At 39.9% G+C, this 21,412-nt stretch overlaps 1 protein-coding gene across 4 annotated transcripts in view; it reads left to right on the top strand.

The window, feature by feature from the left end:
* Positions 1 to 21,412, top strand: part of ITPR2 (inositol 1,4,5-trisphosphate receptor type 2) — a 533,444-nt gene that overhangs the window by 129,228 nt on the left and 382,804 nt on the right. For 3 of the 4 annotated variants that reach the window (XM_067695968.1, XM_067695971.1, XM_067695969.1), the window contains exons 10-13: positions 1,879 to 1,923; positions 13,671 to 13,822; positions 18,865 to 18,964; positions 19,499 to 19,659. In XM_067695968.1, coding sequence (XP_067552069.1) covers positions 1,879 to 1,923; positions 13,671 to 13,822; positions 18,865 to 18,964; positions 19,499 to 19,659 — 458 coding nt within the window. The remainder of the gene's footprint in view (positions 1 to 1,878; positions 1,924 to 13,670; positions 13,823 to 18,864; positions 18,965 to 19,498; positions 19,660 to 21,412) is intronic. The other variant, XM_067695972.1, reaches the window with a different exon arrangement.

The following is a 21,412-nucleotide window of genomic DNA, read 5'->3' as shown; positions in this document are numbered from 1 at the left end:
GGTCTCTGGGTTGGGGGCACATAGTGGAACCGCACCAAGTATCTTCTGAACTGTGTTCACCCAGCCACTAGCTTGAAGTCAGGTTGAGGTTTGCCATGAGATGACAACTGGGGAGTTGCTGCCTCTCCCCCAGCACTGTCGGCTTTATAATTACTGTCAATTCATTGATGATTGGGGGTTCAGATGGTTTTCAACCTTAGTCTTCAATGAGATGGAGAGTGTTTTGCTTTGTTTTTGATCATTTTCAGTACCGTCATTAATATTTAGTGATAAGTTGGGAGGGGCATTCCTCAGAGCTACTAGCCAAGTGTAATTCTGAGAAAGACTCCCAGCCTTGCATCTTAAATGGTGACTTTAATTACCTGGGGTTGCGTATTGTATACACCAACCGATTCACATTCATAGGATTACATTCAATTGGACAGCTTGTTATTTTGAGAAAACACCTTCTAAACCATATGCTTTACAAATGATCAGCGAGGACATCTTTTTGAAACTGTGTAGTCAGGTGGGAGTCAGGAGTTACGGACGCTAAGCAGCTGGAAGTATGTGGGCCAACAGGCAGCATGTGCAGAGCTCATGCTTTCTCATTGGAATGACCCCTGAACTCCACAGTCCAACCCAGAGACATGTGTTCTTTTTTTTTTAAACATCTTTATTGGAGTATAATTGCTTTATATTGGTGTGTTAGTTTCTGCTGTACAACAAAGTGAATCAGCTATACGTATACATATATCCCCTTATCCCCTCCCTCTTGTGTCTCCCTCTCACCCTCCCTATCCCACCCCTCTAGGTGGTCACAAAGCACCGAGCTGATCTCCCTGTGCTGTGTGGCTGCTTCCCACTAACTATCTGTTTTACATTTGGTAGTGTATGTATGTCAATGCTACTCTCTCACTTCGTCCCAGCTTACCCTTCCCCCTCCCCGTGTCCTCAAGTCCATTCTCTGTGTCTGCGTCTTTATTCCTGTCCTGCCCCTAGCTTCTTCAGAGCCTTTTTTTTTTTTTTAGATTCCATATATGTATGTTAGCATATGATATTTGTTTTTCTTTCTGACTTACTTCACTCTGTATGAGAGACTCTAGGTCCATCCACCTCACTACAAATAACTCAATTTCGTTTCTTTTTATGGCTGAGTAATATTCCATTTTATATATGTGCCACATCTTCTTTATCCATTCATCTGTCGATGGACACTTAGGTTGCTTCCATGTCCTGGCTATTGTAAATAGAGCTGCAGTGAACATTATGGTATTATGAATTACCTCTTTTTGAATTATGGTTTTCTCAGGGTATATGCCCAGTAGTGGGATTGCAGGGTCGTATGGTAGTTCTATTTTTAGTTTTTTAAGGAACCTCCGTACTGTTCTCTATCTCTCCATCTGTTTGAGACATGTGTTCTTGTTTGTTAGTTTAAATAGTCCTCATGCATTAGCTGACATAGCGGATATATAGATCCTCTTTTGCTTGACTTTCTTTTCTTGTGTGTATAGCACGTGGAGCATGATCTTGAATCATTGTTAAAACCTTCCTTTGGTCTACTTTTAGAAATCGGTGTCTGCATTATTGGTCAAGAGCAGATTCTGTGGTGGGCAAAATGAACTCTCTTGAATGCTTCTTAAGAGGTGGTGAGACTGTCAGCTCTCACTTGTTCAAAAATGTCAACAGTTTGATACAAACAAAGGCCATAAATTTGGCATTTTAACTCTTGTCTCCTGCAACTAGGGTTTGAAGGTATTTCCTAACCGTTTCTTTCTTAGCCTCTTTTTATGTTAAACGTAGTTAAGTGTACAATAGTGTACTGGAATTAAAGATCACTGGTCTTGTTAATGTGCTTTTAATAGCAATTCAAAACTAGCTTTGTTTTTTTGTTTTTAGCTTAACCCTGATTATCGAGATGCCCAAAATGAAGGAAAAAATGTGGTGAGTAGAATTGCTTTTTTCCCCGTCAACTACAAGCATATTATTTATATTTTATATGAACAAATTGAAAAGTTAGTAGAAAATTTGAAGACTGGGGCTCTGAGAGAGATTCTCCAAGTAGAGGCTGTGGATTGAAGATAAAAAGTAAATGATGATTTGGCTTAGATTATAAGAAGATGACCAGAAGTGGGTGTTTAGGGAGATTTCCAGCAACTTGGAGGCCACTTATGATAGATTGCTGAAGGCAACTGGATTTGGGAGGTATGGTGGGTCTAGGTTTAGCTTTCAGAAGTTCATAGAAATTAGGAAGGAGGAATGGAATTGTGGCATAATATTAAAATAGGACAACAGAACAATCCTTTTCAATTCAAAATAATTTGGTTTCTATTTATGGGGAGAAATTGTTCAGTAACTAGATAATTCTAATTTCTAATAATCTACAGTGTGCTACTCAAAAAAAATTCACAATCTTATTTTAAAGCCAGTTTTCATTATAAATACTTAATATTATTTATCCTGCTCATCTCATCATAATTTGGAAAGAATATGACTTAACAATGACAACATGATTTAATTCAATTAAAAAATTCATAGAGGAAGGGAGTTACCAGTGGGGATGGGGGTGGGTTATGGGTGAAACTGTATGGTGATGGATGGCAACTAGACTTGTGGTGGTGACCACTTTGTAGTATATAAGATGTCGAACTGTTAATGCTGTACACCTGAAACTTATTAAAAAATTCAGAAATTCAGGATATTTTGATGTGATCCAAATAAAGCCTGGACGAGGCACTGGATTTTTTTTTTTTGGTGTTTCCTATTATCAATCATTTTTATTATTGTTGTTATATCAATATTTTTGATTACTCCTGCAGCTACTGTCCACTGCTCCATGGTGTCTACTGCATTTTCTGTGTGTGACTCTCAGCAGGACTGGATTTCTTTAAAAGCAATTTAGCCAGATATTTTGATATAAAATAGACACAGTCTGTAATACAGTTTTGTTAGGAGTTTTGCCATCCCTTTTGGAATGGGTAGGTATTATTACTGCATCACCCCAAATTCTGCTCTTTGATAGAAACTGTTGGAATGTTTCATTAAAATGACTACTGTTGTACATTGGTGCACAGATTTACGTTTTAGGAGGATATGGGGCAGATGGATCAAATAAGAATTTCTGGACCTGAGTCAACCCTGTTTGACTCCTCTCTCCATATGATTATCATGTTTACAATAGAAATAAGCGAAGTATCAGGTCACTGACCCAGTGAAAACTTTAATTTGTGTCAAAATGTCTTTAAATATAGAAGTAGGTTTGTTAGATCCATTGGATCTTTTATTTATGATTCAATTTTATGTGTCTGTGTGGGCTTTTCTCCCCCTGGTTTTCAAATAGCTGCAGCAGGACTGTTGGGTCCTTACCTTCCTATGATTTAGGAAAATGCTATCAGTAGCCATGTTTAAAAAGCAAAGTGTGAATCATAGTTTCTTTGGTTCTTCCTATAAGCTTGTCGATGGTCTCAATGGTTTCCGGCCAGAGACCACCAGGAAAATACCCATACAAGTGGCGTTTATAACTCACTGCACGCACACTATGGGGAACCGTGCTGCTTCTGAGTAAGAAGGTGTTAGAAAAAACGTCTTATAGGAATTGGGCTTGTGCGATTGATTTTGGGGAAGATTTAAAGAAGTGGGGCTTTGCTGTGGACGGGAATGCTGTTAGGAAGAGGAGGTATCTTAATACATTTTATCTGTGGGTAGGGCAGGCTAGGTCTGTAATTGCTAAAGAAGCAGCAGTCGCTCATATTCGCTAGAGGACAGGAGCAGGATTGTCATTTTTTGTGGCTTGAACAATGTTCACAGTCTGTCGGTGTTCAGATATGGTCAGGGAGTGGTGTTGTTTTGTCTTGATCCATTCCAGTCATGAAGTGACCTTGTCTGGTGTTGCTGTTTTGTGAAATTGCCCATATTCACCAGGAGAACACCAGGAGAACCAGCTTGAGTGTCAGGCTAGCTCCTAGCAACACCAAGGCCTGGCTCATCCACCAGGCCAGCTGTCGGATGTCGGGGACTGCTTTTTTCTCTTTGTCAAGGTTCATTTCTGTGATATTCTATGTGACTTCTTGAGCGTGCTGTCGAGACAGCGGAGCTCTACTGTAGCACCACCATGAACTTGTGTAGCCTTGGACGAGTCAGATAGCTTTCCTGAGACTCATTTTCTTCACCTGTCTGATAGGATGAGGATGTTTGCCCTACATCTCTCACCTGCATGCCATGGGGATAAAATGCCAGCAGATAAATGGGAAACTCTCTGAATAAAAGATGTTAGTAGGCTAAAAATGTAAGTTGTTTCTATTCAAAGGTCATCATATCAAAGCTTCAAATTGTGCAATTGAGTTAAATCTGTGGCTCATCTCCTTTTGGCTACATACCCTTTGGAGATGCTACCGATCATTCTGGGCAGAGCTGAGTGGGAGAATAGAGTGAATGAAGGGTTATGGAGCAGCGCAGAGCATATAAATAAGTAATAAATCCATGGTGAAGTTTACTCTTTGCGTTAATCAAGCTTTTGATTAGACTTGCTAAATATTTTTCCTTTGTATTCTGAAGTACAGTTTCTTTATCCTCCTCTAAAGGTGAGAAAGAGGACTCTTCTGTTTAAGCAGTGTTACTAGCAATACTTTAATTGCATACAACATAGGTGGGTTTGCTTTTGCTGTAGCATTTTATGACTGGATCTCATCTGTCATCTCAGAGACACATCCAACTGGAGACATCTGATTTCCTTCTCTCTAAAACCCCTAGCTTGAAAGTAAATAAAACTGAGAAAATGGAACAGTAAAGCTAACAATATGGCTTCTCATTTTATACACCATTTACCATCTAGCAATGATGATGTTTCTGTCTAAAAAAGAAAACAAAGGAGCGTTTAGAGTGTAGCCTGTGAAAAATGAAATCAGTTTCCCAAAACAATGCTATCTCACCTCAGATCTGGGTTCCAGTAACACTGAGTTCCCTGTGACCATGCTAATTATTTTCTTTCCTCATTTTCCCTACGTTGTCTATTTAATATCCAGTTAATATTTTTCCTGTAATTTAGAAACCTTTATCACATGTTGCCTTCCATTTTTGAAGTTTCAGAGGTTAATGGATAATACTGCTGAAATGAGGCGGAGTGTGTCAGAGCTCCCATTAAGACCCAAATAGCTGTATTTATTCTACAAAGAAGTCTATTATTTCCAATCTTACAAATGCACAGCATCCACAGGGACCCTGTAAATATTGGAACTGTATCAAGCCCAGCTGGGAACCTGAAAGTCGTTAGTTTTTTCTCCGTGCAAACTGGCATCTTTTCAAATGGCTCTTTGAAGGAGACTTTTCTGGAATAACACCACCCATTTTAACATTACCTTATTTATGTGGAATGTGATCTGATTCTTCCAGGGAATGTCTTTTGTCTGTGCTGGGGATCCTCGGCCTCAGCAATACTGATATGTTGATATTCGGGCCAGATCATTCTTGGTTGTGGTCGGGCTGTTCTCCTCATCGTAGGATGTTTAGCAGCAGCTCTGGACTCTACTCACTAGAGACCAGGAGTGGTCTCCCTGTTCTCCATCCCCCATCCCCCGCCCAAGTTGTGGCAACTAAAAGTGTTCCTGGAAATTGCCAGACGTCTCTGGGGAGCCAAACTCTCTCCCTTTGAGAACCATCCGTCTTTGTGCAAAAACATACATTAAACAGAAATGTTCTAGGAAGCATGAAACTTTGCCGAAATAGACTTGAAAATTCTATTCTGCAGAATTTTTCTTTTGGGGGAGGGTACCAGGTCCTGAAAGAAGACCCACAAGTTTCTTTGTGTTTTACTATGTATTCATCAGCGGTAAGATGATAAGGAAAAGAAAGAAAAAAGGGTCATATTGGGAATTAGTTTGAGAGCACCCGATTGTCAAGGAACCGTGGCAAGAGAAGAAGGGTTTGCAGCTTTAAATGGCAGGGTTGTGTCTGTTCCATAAAGTCTGCAGTGAGAGCCCCAGAGGGTCTGGACCAAAACACAGATGCCTACACAAAGTTATGCTGCCGTGGCCACAGGTCTGAATCGGCCCTGAAAACGCAGACATTGTTTCTTACCGAATGTCTCTGGCTCTTCACAGCAGAACTGCTACGTGATGTCTCTGCTGAAAATGCGATGACTCACAAATGAGGCAACAGAGAAGGTGTAACAGGAGGCTCCCTGCTGTGCGCCGCGGGCAGGGCCCCCAGGAGCTAGAGAAGCTGGCGAGCCATTAGCATCCTCTGGCTTCTCATACAGGATTTTCAATTTGTATAATCTGCGAGACTGTGTGCCTTTCCTTCCAAGTGAAAATGCTAGTTTTCTAAAAGCCCAGCAGACTAGGTTAACATTCTGCAGCCCTTCATTCCCTAAATTGAGAGTGTTTTGGAGACTGAGATGCTGTTAAATTTCACACCTGTTTAAGCTCTGTTGTACCTTAATGTCTTTTCATGATGCAAAGAGGGAGGGCAGTGTGCTTCTGTAATTCTCTGCAGAGAACTAGTGTTTTGGGGTCTTTTTTCTTACTTAAAAAGAGATGTGGGTTCGTAAACAAAAGCCACAAGTACACAATTTTGAACAGAACTGCCTTCATATTGTAGAAATATAATATTAATTTTCTTGATATTGAAGCTTGATCCATTTATTTAAAAACTGTATGCTTATAACTCATTATTCATATTTTATTAGTTAAAAAATTCCAAGGGGCTGGCTTGAAGTTTACTGTCAAACTGCTATGACAGCTTGTTAAGCAAATTAACAGAGTACAAGAGATTAATAGCAGAATGCTTAAGACTATAGCACTGTTTTAAAAAACTTCTAAATGTGTTAGAAGCTCTTATTCACACATAAACAATTGTTATGCTATTTATAAATGGAACTTATCTATTCATTAAAGCTTTTTTCCTCAAAGACCTAAGCAAATTATTTGGGGGTACATTCCACTTATCCTAGGTAATTAAAATTAAACCACAGGTCTTAAATAGTATGAGTAACTTAGAGTGACCTCTTTTAGCTAGCCCTAATAAGTGAGGTTTCTCTATGGAAAAGATTTTTATTTTTCACTGTAAGAGTGTCAAAATAGGTCTTTTGACTATTCTTATCAGGATCCCACGGGGAGATATTACCAAGGGGGATGGGGTAGGAGGGCAATCTCTTGGAACCTGAATCTACTCGCCTTTTATAAGTCTAGAAAGTTCATTTTATTAGCCTTTCAAAAGGGGGAAAAGGACAGTGCATACAGGAGGATTGATTCCACTAGTGAATTCACAAATGACTGATGTATAAACCACAGTGCCAACTGTCAGTTGCTAAGTAGATCTAAATCCTTGGGTCAGTTAGTGCATTTTCCCTGAAGGAAAATCTATATCAAAACCTAAATTATGATTAGAAGATTGGCGTGGAGAGCTCAGGAAATTAGATGACACACATGCCTTTCAGGGATATGGAATTCCTCCAGGAAAACTGGAATACTAATTTGTTTCATCTACCCTAGCCTGCGATGAGAGAAACTGTCAAATTCTTGTTCATTGACTCTCCGTTTGTTTAGGTTACATGCTTATCTTCTGTTAATAAAGCCTTTCTTCAAATATGGTTCAACGTAATTGATTAGATTTTATTTTCCTTAGCTAAAATCATATTTTAATTGTGCCTTTCTAATACTCCATTTAAACCACTTGTGCTCAAATCCCTGTGCCTACATATTCACAAAAATCCTTTGAGTTTTTTTCTACAACTGACTGATCTCGTCCATTATTTCTGCATTCTTACATTCTGAGGCAATCTTCCCTCACATGTATTAATAACACTCATTATGTTGGTGGTTCTTTCTTTTGGCTGCAGTAGCATTGCCAAATCCAGAAAAGAGCTCTTTCATAATATTTCTTTGTGACTGTAACTCTCCTCGTCTATTTCCCCCCAAGTTTTCATGTTAAGATGTAATAAACAGCAAACTTCCTTTTCTTTCTTTTAGAATTAGCACTTCCTCTTCTTAAATCTCTTCCTTCCTCTTTCTCTGCCTTCTTCCTCATCATAGTGATTATTATCTTCAATTTCAGACGTCACCACCATTTTTACCGTAGGGAAGGAGTTCATAGCTGCACGTGGTATTCTACTGGGCCCTATGTAAGAAGATTGTGTAGATCTTCTTAAGACCTTCTTGACTCAGTTGTTTGGGGTCAGGCAGAAGTGTGATTCCTGTGTCACCATTACATTTCAGAGCCTTCATGGAAAACTGCTCCTTTGCTATCCATATCTTAGTATAACACCTGGATTTTCTTGTTGAGCTGCATGGCAGAGATCAACGCAACAGCACACTTTTTTTTCATTGTTTTAGTTAGTTTGTTCATTCGTTTGTTCCTTCCCTCCCTCCCCCTCTATCTCCCCGTCTCTCCCATCTTTCCTCCCTCCCCCCTCTCTTTTCTGTTCTTTCCTCCCTTCCTTCAGTAGCTTTATTGAGATATAGTTTACATACCATAAGAATTCTCATGTTTAGAATTACAGATCAGTGGTTTTTAGTATGTTCACAGAGTTGTAAAACCATAACCACTATCTAATTTTAGAACATTTTTACCACCCCCGAAAGAAAGCCTGTATCCACTAGCAGCCCCTGGCAACCTGGATCTACTGTCTCTATGAATAATTTGCCTTTTCTGGACATTTCATAGGTGGAATCATGCAGTATATGGCCTTTCTTTCATGGCTTCTTTCACTTAGCATAATGCTTTTAAGGTGCCTGCAGGTTGTACAATGTATCTGTACTTCATTCCTTTCATGGCCAAATAATATTCCATTTGGTGCATGTACCACATTTTGTTTATCCATCATTCGCATGATGGTTATTTCTGCTTTCTGGCTTTTATAAGTAAAGCTGCTATGAACATTGAGTGCAAGTTTCTGTGGGGTCATATACTTTCATTTCTCTCGGGTAGATACCTAGAATTAGAATTGCTGGTTATATGTTTAACATTTTGAGGAACTGCCCAACTCTTCCTAAGTGGCTATACCATTTTGTGTTCCTCTAGCAATATAGGAGTGTTACAATTTCTCCACATCTTAACGCTTGTTATTGTCTGTGTCTTTGACTATAACCATCCTAGTACATTTTCCTAATTAGTAATGATATTGAGCACCTTTGCATGTGCTTCTTGGCCATTTGTATGTCTTCTATGGAGAAATGTCATCACATCCTTTCCTCAATTTTTATTTATTTATTTATTTTTGGCTGTGTTGGGTCTTTGTTGCTGTGCGTGGGCTTTCTCTAGTTGCGGCGAGTGGGGGCTACTCTTAGTTGTGGTGCACGGGCTTCTCATCGCGGTGGGTTCTCTTGTTGCGGAGCATGGGCTGTAGGTGCACGGGCTTCAGTAGTTGTGGCACACAGTCTCTGTAGTTGTGTCACGCAGGCTGTGTAGCTGTGGTTCTTGGGCTCTAGAGCACAGGCTCAGGAGTGGTGGCGCATAGGATTAGTTGCTCCGTGGCATGTGGGATCTTCCCGGACCAGGGATCGAACCCGTGTCCCCTTCATTGGCAGGCAGATTCTTAACCACTGCACCACCAGCAAAGTCCCTTCTCAATTTTTAATTGGGTTATTTGTCTTTACAGCTATTCAGTTGTAAGTGTTCTTTATATATTCTGGATACAAGTCCCTTATCAGATATATAATTTACAAATATTTTCTCTCAGACTATTTTTTTTAATAGACACTTTTTAAAGAGCGTTTTAGATGCACAGCAAAATCCAGTGGAAGGTACAGAGGGTTCCCACATACCCCTGCCAGCGCACAAGTACAGCCTACTATCAACATTCCTCACCAGAGGGGTACATTTGTTACACTGGTAAACCTGCCTTGACACATCATTATCACCCAAAGTTCATAGTTTACATTAGGGTTCTCTCTCAGTGTTGTACATTCTATCAGTTTGACAAAAGTATAATGATATGTCTCCACCATTATAGGATCATACAGAATAGTCACACTGCCTTTAAACTCCTCAGTGCTTTTCCTATTCATCCCTCCCTCCCCCAATCCCTGGCAGTATATTCACAGTATATTTTTATTGTGTCCATAATTTTGCTTTTTCCAAATACCATATTTGGAATCACACAGTGTGTAGCTTTTTCACATTGGCTTCTTTCAAGATGCATTTAAGGTTTCTTTGTGTCTTCTCATAACTTGATGGCTCATTTATTTTTAGTGCTGAATAGCATTCCATTGCTTGGATGTCCCACAGTTTATTTACCTACTCACCTACTGAAAGATTGCTTGGTTGCTTCTAAGTTTTGGTAGTTATGAATAAAGCTGCGGTGCAAGTTTTTGTGTGGACATAGCTATTCAGTTCACTTGGGTAAATGACAAGGAGCACGATTGCTGAATCACATGGTATGGAATGTGTTTTGTGTAAAACCACTGAACTGTCTTCCACAGTGGCTGTACCATTTTGCATTCCCGCCAGCAATGAACGAGAGTTCATGTTGCTCCATATCCTCGTCAGCATTTGGTGTTGTCAGTGTTTTGGGTTTTGGCCATTCTAATAGGTGTATATGGTATCTCATTGTTTTGAGTGATATCTCATTAGAGAATTTGCTATTCCCTAATGACATTTGATGTTGAGCATCTTTTCATGTATATATTTACCACCTGTATGCCATCTTTGGTGAGGTGTCTGTTCAGGTCTTTTGCCCATTTAAAAATTGGATTATTTGTTTTATTATTATTGAATTTTAAGAGTTCTTTGTATATTTTGGACACCAGTTCTTTATCAAATATGTCTTTTGGAACAGTTTTCTCCAAGTCTGTGGTTCATCTTCTCATTCTTTTGAGAGTGTCTTTCACAGAGCAGAAGAAACCCATTTTCATGAAAACCAGTTTATCAATGATTTCTTTCATGGAAATTGCCTTTGGTGTCGTATTTTTCTTGTACACTGCTATTTTTCTTCTAGTGTTCACACTCATTTCCCTTTCTTTCTCCCTCCCTCATTCCTACTTTCTCGTTCCAGCTATTTCTCTTTCTTTAGACTCTTTCTCCCAACCCACTGTGAGAGTTGAAATATAGGAAATAAACAAAACTGTAGAAAGGCTGTCTAAACTTCAGTAGGGAATAATTAAAGACTAATGTTTTCAAGACCCAAAGGAGTAAATTACAAGTTATAGTATTTCACTAGACTAGCTGCTGCCAGAGATTTATTTGGAAGAAGTCTTTTTAGCTCACAGATGATCTATAAAGATCCCTCCCAAGCTTGATATTCCATGAGCCTAAGCTGTTATGTTACCCAGGCAGCCTTCTTTCCTGACTTACTTGTCTGGCCAGACTACTCTTATTGGGTCATTTAAAGACATTTAGGTTTTCCTCTCTCAGGATGTGATGGTGTTTTTGCCCTTCAAAGACTGTTGTCTTTAGTTCACAGACTTCCATGCCCTCAACGCAGATCACTGTGAATCACTGTGAAATGGGTCTCCTGACCCATGAGAATTTTGTCAGAAGACCTAAAGAAGGATCTTTTTTTTAAAAAAATAAACTTATTTATTTTATTTATTTATTTTTGGCTGCATTGGGTCTTCGTTGCTGCGCACGAGCTTTCTCCAGTTGTGGCGAGCGGGGGCTACTCTTCAGTGTGGTGGGCAGGCTTCTCATTGCGGTGGCTTCTCATGTTGTGGAGCACGGGCTCTGGGCGTGCGGGCTTCGGTAGTTGTGGCACGCGGGCTCAGTAGTTGTGGCTCGCGGGCTCTAGAGCACAGGCTCAGTAGTTGTGGCACACAGGCTTAGTTGCTCCGCGGCATGTGGGATCTTCCCGGACCAGGGCTCGAACCCGTGTCCCCTGCATTGGCAGGCGGATTCTTAACCACTGCGCCACCAGGGAAGGAGGTTCTTAACCATGAGTTCATGCCTACCCTTTGAGGAGTGACTAATTCAGTGCTTAAGGGCTGCAGACCAGGCCGCTGGCTTTGGTTAATTTGGACTGAGGCGTGACTAGTTGAATATGGGGTTGAGCATTCACTATAGCACCCACTGCTCCCCTTGCCTTCCTCTTCCCCCCTCCTTTTTCCCTTTTTATTCCCTCCTCTCCACCTCCTCTCCCTCCTTCCTCTCTCCCTCTTCTTCACTCCCCCTTTTTCTACTCTGGTCCTTCCCCCTCTCCATCCTCTTTCCTTTGCTCCTTCCCTCATCCTTCATCTCCTGTAGGTAACTGCACTCATGTCTTTATTTAAAGGAAATAATCTCATCTTCCTCTCTCTTAAATTTTTGTGGTAAGATTAGTGAGAACAGTCAAGGGAACGGTTTTGCTATTGTGAGAACTTTTGTATCAATTCAGAAGTGGGGTTTGCTTACTGCTTTTGCGTTTCCTTCTCTCCTATTTCCTTATACTCACTTCTAGTGTATAGTAAGTTAAGAATACCTTTTTCTGATGAATGAACACAGTTCACATTTGCTGGTAAGAAACAACTGTTATGGGGGTTAAACCACCTGGGGAGAGTTTTCCAGACCCCTGTCTTCATATAAGTCTGAACTTAGATCTCTGCAGAAAACATATAAATCAGAGATGACAAGAGCTACCAGATACTCCTAGCCTATGTGAGATTTAGCAGATAGCAATCCTGTTCCTTCTTAAGAACACTGGCAGTTCCTCTGCCCATTCACAGTTAACTAGTGCTACCCGTTTGTGCACCATTTACAGAAGACACCAGCATGAAACTGCAAGGGTTTACTGATCCAAGGAAAATGACTTTCACAGTCTTGGGATGGAGCTTCAAGTGAATGTTTTGGAATGATCGGATGTAGTATTTCATTGTCACGGCAGCCTTTAAAGAAATGCTTGTCTTTGGATATAGATGGCTTTCATTTGCCTTTGAGCATCCCTTCCCACCTATTTTCTTTCAACTACCTGTGATGGTACAATGACAGTTTTTCTCTCTCATTTTCAAATTTCATTTGATTTAATAATTATATATAAGTAATTATATTTATGTACTTTACTACCAAGCTTATATTACATTTGCTGTATCATGTTTTGGTTTTCTTATACATCAGATTCTTCCATGGGACGCTGGAACTTGGGGAAGTTCGAGTGAAAATACATAATCATCAGTCTTGTGTTGTTTTTTGCTTAAAATGGTAGGAGTGTGCTAGAAATATTGACTGAGTTTCACATCATCTGAAGGCTTCTATTCCATTTGATTTCACTTTATATGCCATTATACTATGTTCTGGGATCTAATGAAATGAGCTGATGAACTGAATGGGAATGTTGCTGTTGATTCCCCCTCCCTCCAAGTTAATATCCCAATGATTTTTGGGAGTTAGGCAGGAACTCTGAAACACTTCCATGCTTACTCTTTAATTTATGAACTCTAGGTGATTCAACACACTACTTCTTCTCTGTGTTTGTTTTAAATGTGGAATGGTCAAAATTACTACTGTGATAATAGGTTTAATACCAGGGAAGGGATCAAAACTATTGTGACTGTTAGTGCCTTGATAATTTGCCCAGGTCAAATCACCCCTCTGGAATGTGGGACTTATCACTGTTAATAATAATTACCTGAAAGGCTCTCAGGCCCAATCTGCTCTTTCTGGATGATGTGAACTGGATATCACTATAATCCAATGAAGAAATAAATGCAAATTTAAAACTTATCTTCCAATTAATTGGAGAGTTTAGTAAGAAACATATAAAAGTAAAAAACCTTGTACTTCCTCAACAGAGAGATGGAGATCTTCCAACTGCAAAGAAGAAACGCCAGGCAGAGGAGAAGATCATGTACACTTTGGTCTCAGTCCCACATGGAAATGACATTGCATCCCTTTTTGAACTGGATGCCACAACTCTTCAGAGAGCGGACTGCCTGGTCCCAAGGTAAAAAAAAATATGGTTAAACAATAGTGTTTCTCTGAATAATTTTGCTGGCAGGTAAGGAATAAAAATCATAATCTTAGTATAATTTTTGTGATATAAAGAGAGCAAGCATAAGTGAAGAACAAGAGTTAAAAAAAATCATTCCTCTTTTGTGAGTAGATTAACATAGTTTGTTTTATTCTTAAAAATAATTCAAATGTGCAGGAGAAAAGAAATTCTGAAAAATTCATAAGAATCATTTATTCTTATTACTTATATGGCTTGTGGTTACTAAAATAAAAAATGATCTAGAAGCATTTCCATTAATAGTCATGGCATTTATTTTTATTATGTCAAATTAAAAATTTCATTCACTCATCATCCACTTGTTCATTTATTTAGTCATTCAGTCAACAAATCTTTTTAAAAAAAATTACTTTATTTATTTGGCTGTGTTGGTTCTTAGCTGCAGCACTCTGAATCTTTGTTGTGGCATGTGGGATCTTTTGTTGTGGTGCACGGGCTCCTTGTTGTGGTGCACAGGGCTCCTTGTTGCGGCCCACGGGCTTCTCTCTAGTTGTGGTGCGGGCTCCAGAGTGTGCGGGCTGCTCCTTGTGGCATGCGGGCTTCTCTCTAGTTGTGGCAGGGGCTGCAGAGCGTGGGCTCAGTAGTTGTGGCATGTGGGCTTAGCTGCCTCACCGCATGTGGGATCTTAGTTCCCCGACCAGGGATCAAACCCGCGTCCCCTGCATTGGAAGGTGGATTCTTAAGCACTGGACCACCGGGGAAGTCCTTCCGTCAACAAACCTTTATTGAGCATCAATTCCATTCCAGGCATTGCCCTTGGCATTGGGAAGAAAACCATGAGCAAACTGGTTATGAACTTAAATTCAGATGGGAGTGGGAGGCAATAAACAAACATAAAATATAAGGTCAGGTAATAAGAACGTTTTGAAGAAAAATTGAAGAGTATGGGGAGTTCTATTATGAGACCTCTTGATTTAGGACATCCGAGAAAAGATCTGAATGATTTGAAGGGTCAGATCCTCTCCATATGGGAGAAGTGTTTCAAGCAGCAGGAACACAAAGTGGAAGAATCTTGAGATTTACTAGGTGTGCTGAAGGACCAGCTAAGAGACCAGTTGGCCCCCAGTGAGGGAGGGGAAAGGAGATTGTTAATGAGGGAGTCAGAACTTAATGTAAGAGAGTATTTTACGTTCTTTCACTTCGATTTGATTATTTTAATTAAGATTTTTTTGTTTTGCCTAGAGCTGTCTGCTTTCCAGCAATAGCACTCTGATGTGCTCTCTAGATGCATAGAGGAGTTTTGCCCATATATTCAGGTCTAGTGAAATGGTTCTAAATTGTCCTTGGTACAGCATGCTTGTACCTTGCCTTGGGCAGATGGCAGTGGTTAGGCTGAAGGTACCTGCTCAAAATGCAGACATTATTGTGTAGGTTACTTTCAGGGCAGGTAAAAAGTTGCTGTACTAACACTGCCAAGAAACACTGCTCCTTGGACTTCCTTGGCTGTTTCCTGGCTGTTCTCATTCATGAGAAATGTAGCTCAGTCCACGGCCATACCACCCTGAATGTGCCCAGTCTTGTCTGATCTTGGAAGCTAAGCAGAGTCGGACCTGGTTTATACTTGGATGGGAGAAATGTAGCTGAGTCTTGGCCTTATGTGAGCCCTCTCTCACTCTGTTGTACCAATAGAAGCCTGTAAAGAAATACCCTCTGAAGGTCTGGCCTGATGCAGGTCTTTGACCTTCTCTTCTGAGTCTTGCATCTTAATAAATCCTTACTCTGACTATGCATTTTAGATTTTAACTCAGCAAGAATAGAGTCCTTCTTGAACTCTAACCAAGAAAGTTTGCTTAGGGAAATGATAGAAAGATCTTACTGTAATGTGACTAGACCCAAGACAAGCCCCTGAGCCTCACTTTATATGGAAGCTTTCATCTATTCCTGTTTCAGAACTGCTGAAGCCCTTCTCAGTATCGAACCAGAATTTTGTATTAACATAGATTCATTTGTCATTAATTGTTTTAACGCTAACACTAATGAACACTTAATAATGACTACTATTATAACTCTGGAGCGCTGGCTGTGTGCTAAGCACTGTGTCAGCTTCTTTATAAATGTCTTATTTAATGCTGGCAGCAACTCTTACAGATCAGGAACTAAGGACTTAGAGCAGTGCTTTTCAAGTTGGCTCTAAACTGGAATCACCTGGGCAGCATTGCGCCCTCTCCATGCTCTGGCCGCACCAAGACCAGTGAAATCAGAGTCTTGGGGGCAGGATGCAGGCTTTACTTTTAAAAATCAGTACCCAGGTGAGTCCAATGCGGGGTCAAATACTTCTCAAGCTTTACACTCTGTAATCAGTGCTTCTCACACTTTAATGTGTACTGAACCACCTGGGGATCTGATGGCAGCTCGGATTCTGATCTGCTTGGTCTAGGGTGGGGTCTGAGGTCTGCATTGCTAACAGACCCTCAATGCTGATGCTCCTGGTTTGTGGACTAGACTTTTAAGTATCAAGGGCTTGGAGCAGTGGTTCCCAGTCTTTGGTGCGCGTTGGAATATCTGGGGATCTTTAAAAAGTACTGATGCCTCCTCTTACTCCCAGACATCCTGATTTAAATGGTGTGCGGTGCAGCTTGGGCAATAATAGGGTTGTAAAAGCTTTCCAGGTGATTCTAACATGTAGCCAAGTTGGGGAACCACTGGCTCAGTGTGATTAGGTTGATTGATCCTTGTCAAGCTCATGAAGTGGAATTTGATTCTGGATTCTGTGATCAAAATCTGTACTCTTAACCGCTATGCTACTGTGCCTTCATCTTTTAGACATTCAGATTATATCAAGATTTTAACAATGGATTTATGTGGTGTGGGTCCTAAATAGTTACTCATTTCCAAAATTCTTAGAAATTGCAGGTTATTATGCTCAAACGTAGTCTCTTTAGCTTGGAACCCAGCCATCTAGGTTGACTCCATAAGCAGCTATAGAAGGTCCAGGAGTAAGAATAGGGGGAACGACACAGAGCTGAATAAGCTATGGCCTCACTTTCCAGATGCTTAAAATATCAATACAATGAGGAAGATAACTGAGTCCAAGTGACATCTCCTGTATAATTCCATGCAGAAGATAAGTGGTAATACAGAGGTATTTCACGATTGGACCTTTGCTGATTATTTGGACAAGGATTGGACCTTTGCTGTTTTAGATTTTTGAAACAATCTCTATTTCTTTTTTTGCACTTAATTTATTTGAAACTTTGTTCACGTCTTGCTAAAGCATTCTAATATTTCGTTCCAAGTGTGATAGCGGCATAGCAGGCACCTCTGTGCAGGGCAACAGAACATCTATTACAAACATACCGTGTTTCACAGTGCTTTCCCCTGGAAGAGCAGACTCTATACTTTCTGGTGGCATTTTTTTTAGTCCTGTGGGTATTATTTCCTCTAGAATATGTTCTTTTATTTTACCTGATAGTCCACAAGGTGGATCTTTGCGGGGGTCTCTTTTAGAAACACCACGAGAGGGACCAGGTGTGGGACTACCACTGCATTCACCAAAATGGTCAGTTACCCATTCTCTAGCTACTGCTAACAAAAATTGCTTGTAAGACATTTTATTCAGTGCATTAACTCAGTCTCTATTTTATCTACTTTTATGAATGAAAAGAATCATGATGTTTGAGAATGAATCTCTTTCCCTGAAGTCCTTGGCGTTTTATTTGATTTTCTCTTATTGGCCTTAATGCTTTCTGCCTCATGTTATATGATTTATTTATCTTATCTTTCCTACTGAACTTTCAGCAACTTGAAGGCAGAGAACTTACCTCAGTGGTTTTCTTTTAATAGATACTTTATCCATTTTGTTAAAGAAATAATGATAATAGATTCACCAAAAATGATAATATTTGAGCTGGGTGAAGCTCTAGCTGTCCTTTCTTATGCACTCTCTCTCAGTTCACATATAGTTGATTCTTATTATTTCTGGAACATGAATTAGCAAATACTGACCCATTGCTTCTAAGGGAAATGCAGAGTTAGGTACCTGCAAGCCTCTGGGCACAATATTTTTGTCAATCAATCCATACTCAACCTTATTTTATATGTGTTTTTGTTTAAAGACACCTTATTTAATATATATTGTTTCATTAGCGTTGAATTCACGGCCATCATCACTATAACTCATGCCTGAATGAAGCATCTCTTATATGAGTTGTTTTCTCCGTAATGCACATCACAGTCTTGCTGTATAGGAACACAAGACAGCACTTCAGCACTATGCTTAGGACTGTTTTAAACAATGAATTCACTAACAACAGACAGTGAAAAACATGGCGCCAAACAGACCACAGAAAGACACTTGTTGACAGTATGAGAGCAGAAACAAGAAGGAAAAGCATCGTGTTGTTCGCCTCACTGGGAATGTGAGTGGCAGGGAATCAGATTTTTTGCCACTCCGTGTATGTCTGAGAATGACTTCCAGAGTGACCCAAGTATTGATTTTGGGGTTACGGATAAATTTTTGTGAGTAGGCAGATTCACAGGCATGGAATCTGCGATTAATGGGGATCGACTGCACTGTGTACTTTTACGTGCAGATGATTAAACCACAAAAGGGACTACAATCAGACAGCAGTTTTAACTCAGATGGTTACACAGTCAGTGCTTCTTACTCTAGTATGCATCAGAATTGCCTGGAAAGGCTGGTAAAATCCTGTTGGATCTCACCCTCAGAGCTTCTGAGTCAGTGGACTGGGATGAAGCCTCAGAATTTGCATTTCTAACTAGTTCTTAGGTGATGCTGATGTTGCTGGTCCAGGGACCAGATTCTGAGAACCACTGGTTTATGTAATAATACTGCATGCTTTGAAATAGCCTATAGTTCAGATAGTCCCTTTAAACCAGACTGATCTACACTTGAGTCAGTTACTAAGTCTAAAAATATATTTATATTCATATCATGTATGAAACTGGTAAATATGTTGATATGTAAGTGTGCTAATTTTTTATAATCTGTGTTTTTAATACTATTTTTCTTTTAGGAATTCGTACGTTCGGTTAAGACATTTATGTACAAACACGTGGGTAACCAGCACTAGCATCCCCATAGACACAGATGAAGAGAGGCCTGTTATGTTGAAGGTAAATGTTGCCGAGAGTGGTTTACTTTTCAGCCAGATGTTGTGTGAATAGGATTAGGGGGTGACTGACATGTTCTTACAGTTGAGCTTCACCAGTATTAGAGATTATTGCAATTAATTTCATCAGGCACTCATGCCTACCGGTTGCTTTAGGCAGCTGAACTTAGAGGCTAGACTGCAGCCGGGCTGTGATTCAGGAAGATGTAGCAGAGATACCAAAAGAGTGGGAGTAGCATATAGAAAGGGAAGAAGATTCTAGGAGGGCATTTCCTCTCCTCTGTTGAAACTGAAGCAAAGAACATGTGTGAAAGGGATACGTTTCTAGGCGGGCTTTGAAAACAAGGCAGGAGATGGGCACGGGAAATCTGTGTCCCTACGGCCTTTCATAGTGGACGATGCGTGTAGGAATTACTGTGTTTGGATTCTCTACTCCTGTTTTGTATCTCTTAAACGGTACTAAGATGTGTTAGTAGTTGAAGAATATTGCATAGTTATTTAGTAAAACAACTAATCTTAGTGGAAAAACACATTGCAGATCGGAACTTGCCAAACAAAAGAAGATAAAGAAGCTTTTGCCATTGTGTCTGTCCCGCTGTCTGAGGTCCGAGACTTAGACTTCGCCAATGACGCAAATAAAGTGCTGGCGACCACAGTTAAAAAGCTGGAAAATGGCACAATAACTCAGAATGAAAGGAGGTTAGTGACTTTTAAAATGACTTTTAAATCATAGAGTCAGTTGTCAACTCTTGCAGTAGACCTCAGGTGAATGAATGACTCTAAGGGAATATGTAGAATGGTTTCCATAGCAGCACACCTGCTTCTGAATGAGCAGATCCCGGGGAGTGAATGAAAATGGTGACATTAAAATCTGGTGGAATATTTACTTTTTCCATTTTAGCTTGGCTTGAACACAGTTGTTTTTAGTTACTTTCTGGTCTTTCCTTTTAAATGTTTCGTAAGAGATGCCTTTTGCTGCACTTGATTTGATATTTGAGTTGGGAGTTCTAAAGGTCCTAAAAGAGGTTTTATGTTTTTCTCTTCTTACTTATTCAAGATACATTTCTCTGCTCAAGTACCACAAAACAAGCATGTTATATAATACCAGCAAACAATCTGCAAAGTGTGCCTCTCTGCCCTTGTAACTGCCTCAGAGAAACTGGATCTTTGATTCTTCAACTCTGGTTTTGGAAATAAGTGAGACAGAGAATGATACTGATAGCTATCAGTCATTTTATCCCTAATTTATGTTGGTACCATGTTAGGCACCGTAAATATATTTCTCTAGTCCTTCAAACAGCCCTGAGATGGACATTACTCCCATCTTACATAAAGGAAAATTGAAAGGTTAAGCAAATTAGGTAAGGTCACACAGTAAGTGGGGGATTTAATCATGTGTGGTTTTAAAGTCCATAGGTTTCCAGCACACCAGAGCACAAGCATTGTCTGTATTTCTCCACTTCATGGTCTGCTATATACCTTTCAGTTTGAACAAGAAAAAGCTATTTACCAATTTCCCAGGCATTCATACGTTGGAACTCTCATACACAGCTGGTGAGATGATAATTGGTATAAGCACTTTGGGACATAGTTTGACAGTAATGAGCAAAGTTAAAGAAGCAGTCTCTCCTCATGTAAGTGGAATCATGTAGTGTTTGTCCTTCTGTGACAGGCTCATTTCACTAAGCATAATGTCCTCCAGTTTTATCCACATTGTCACATGTGACGAGATTTCCTTATTTTTTAAAGTTGAATAATATTCTTAGGACAGTTTTCTTGTGCAAACTGTCAAGATGCTGAATGAAATAGGTGGGTACAGATGGAGAGGGAGGGCGCAGACTGCTGACATTAAAGTACTGACCTCCACATTCTAGTTCTCCTAATATCACAGCTGTGAGGAGTCAGAACCCAGAGAACGGCCGACTGCATGATTTGGTTCATTTTCTTAACTGCATATGTAATCTTCAGATGATAATAAAATAGATTATAGGAAAACTGAAAAAAAAGTTGAATAATATTCTATCATAGGTGTATATTGCATTTTCTTTATGCATTCATCCATTGATGGACATTTAGTTTCCATATTTGGCTGTTGTTAATAATGTTGTAAAATAACTCATAGAAACAGAGACTAGACTGGTGGTTGCCAGGGGCTGGCAGGAGGGAGAAATGAGGAGTTTCTGCTTAACGGGTATGAAGTTTCATTTATATGAGATGAAGATCGGCTGTACAACATTGTGCCTGTAGTTAACAATACTGTATTATGCACATAAAAATTTAAAAAGGTAGATCTCATGTGTTCCTAACACACATGCACGCGTGCGCGCACACACACACACAATCACACACACACACACACACACACACACACACAGAAGCAAGTAGTCCATGACTTACCAATTCTGCTCCTAGGCTGAACATTCTTGAACATCTGTCCAAAAGAAGTTTCTAT

The sequence above is a fragment of the Pseudorca crassidens genome, chromosome 11 (genome assembly GCF_039906515.1).
Source record: "Pseudorca crassidens isolate mPseCra1 chromosome 11, mPseCra1.hap1, whole genome shotgun sequence".
Lineage (NCBI taxonomy): Eukaryota > Metazoa > Chordata > Mammalia > Artiodactyla > Delphinidae > Pseudorca > Pseudorca crassidens.
The sequence above is the reverse complement of the archived record's forward strand: the minus strand, read 5'-3'. Positions and strand labels throughout refer to the sequence as shown.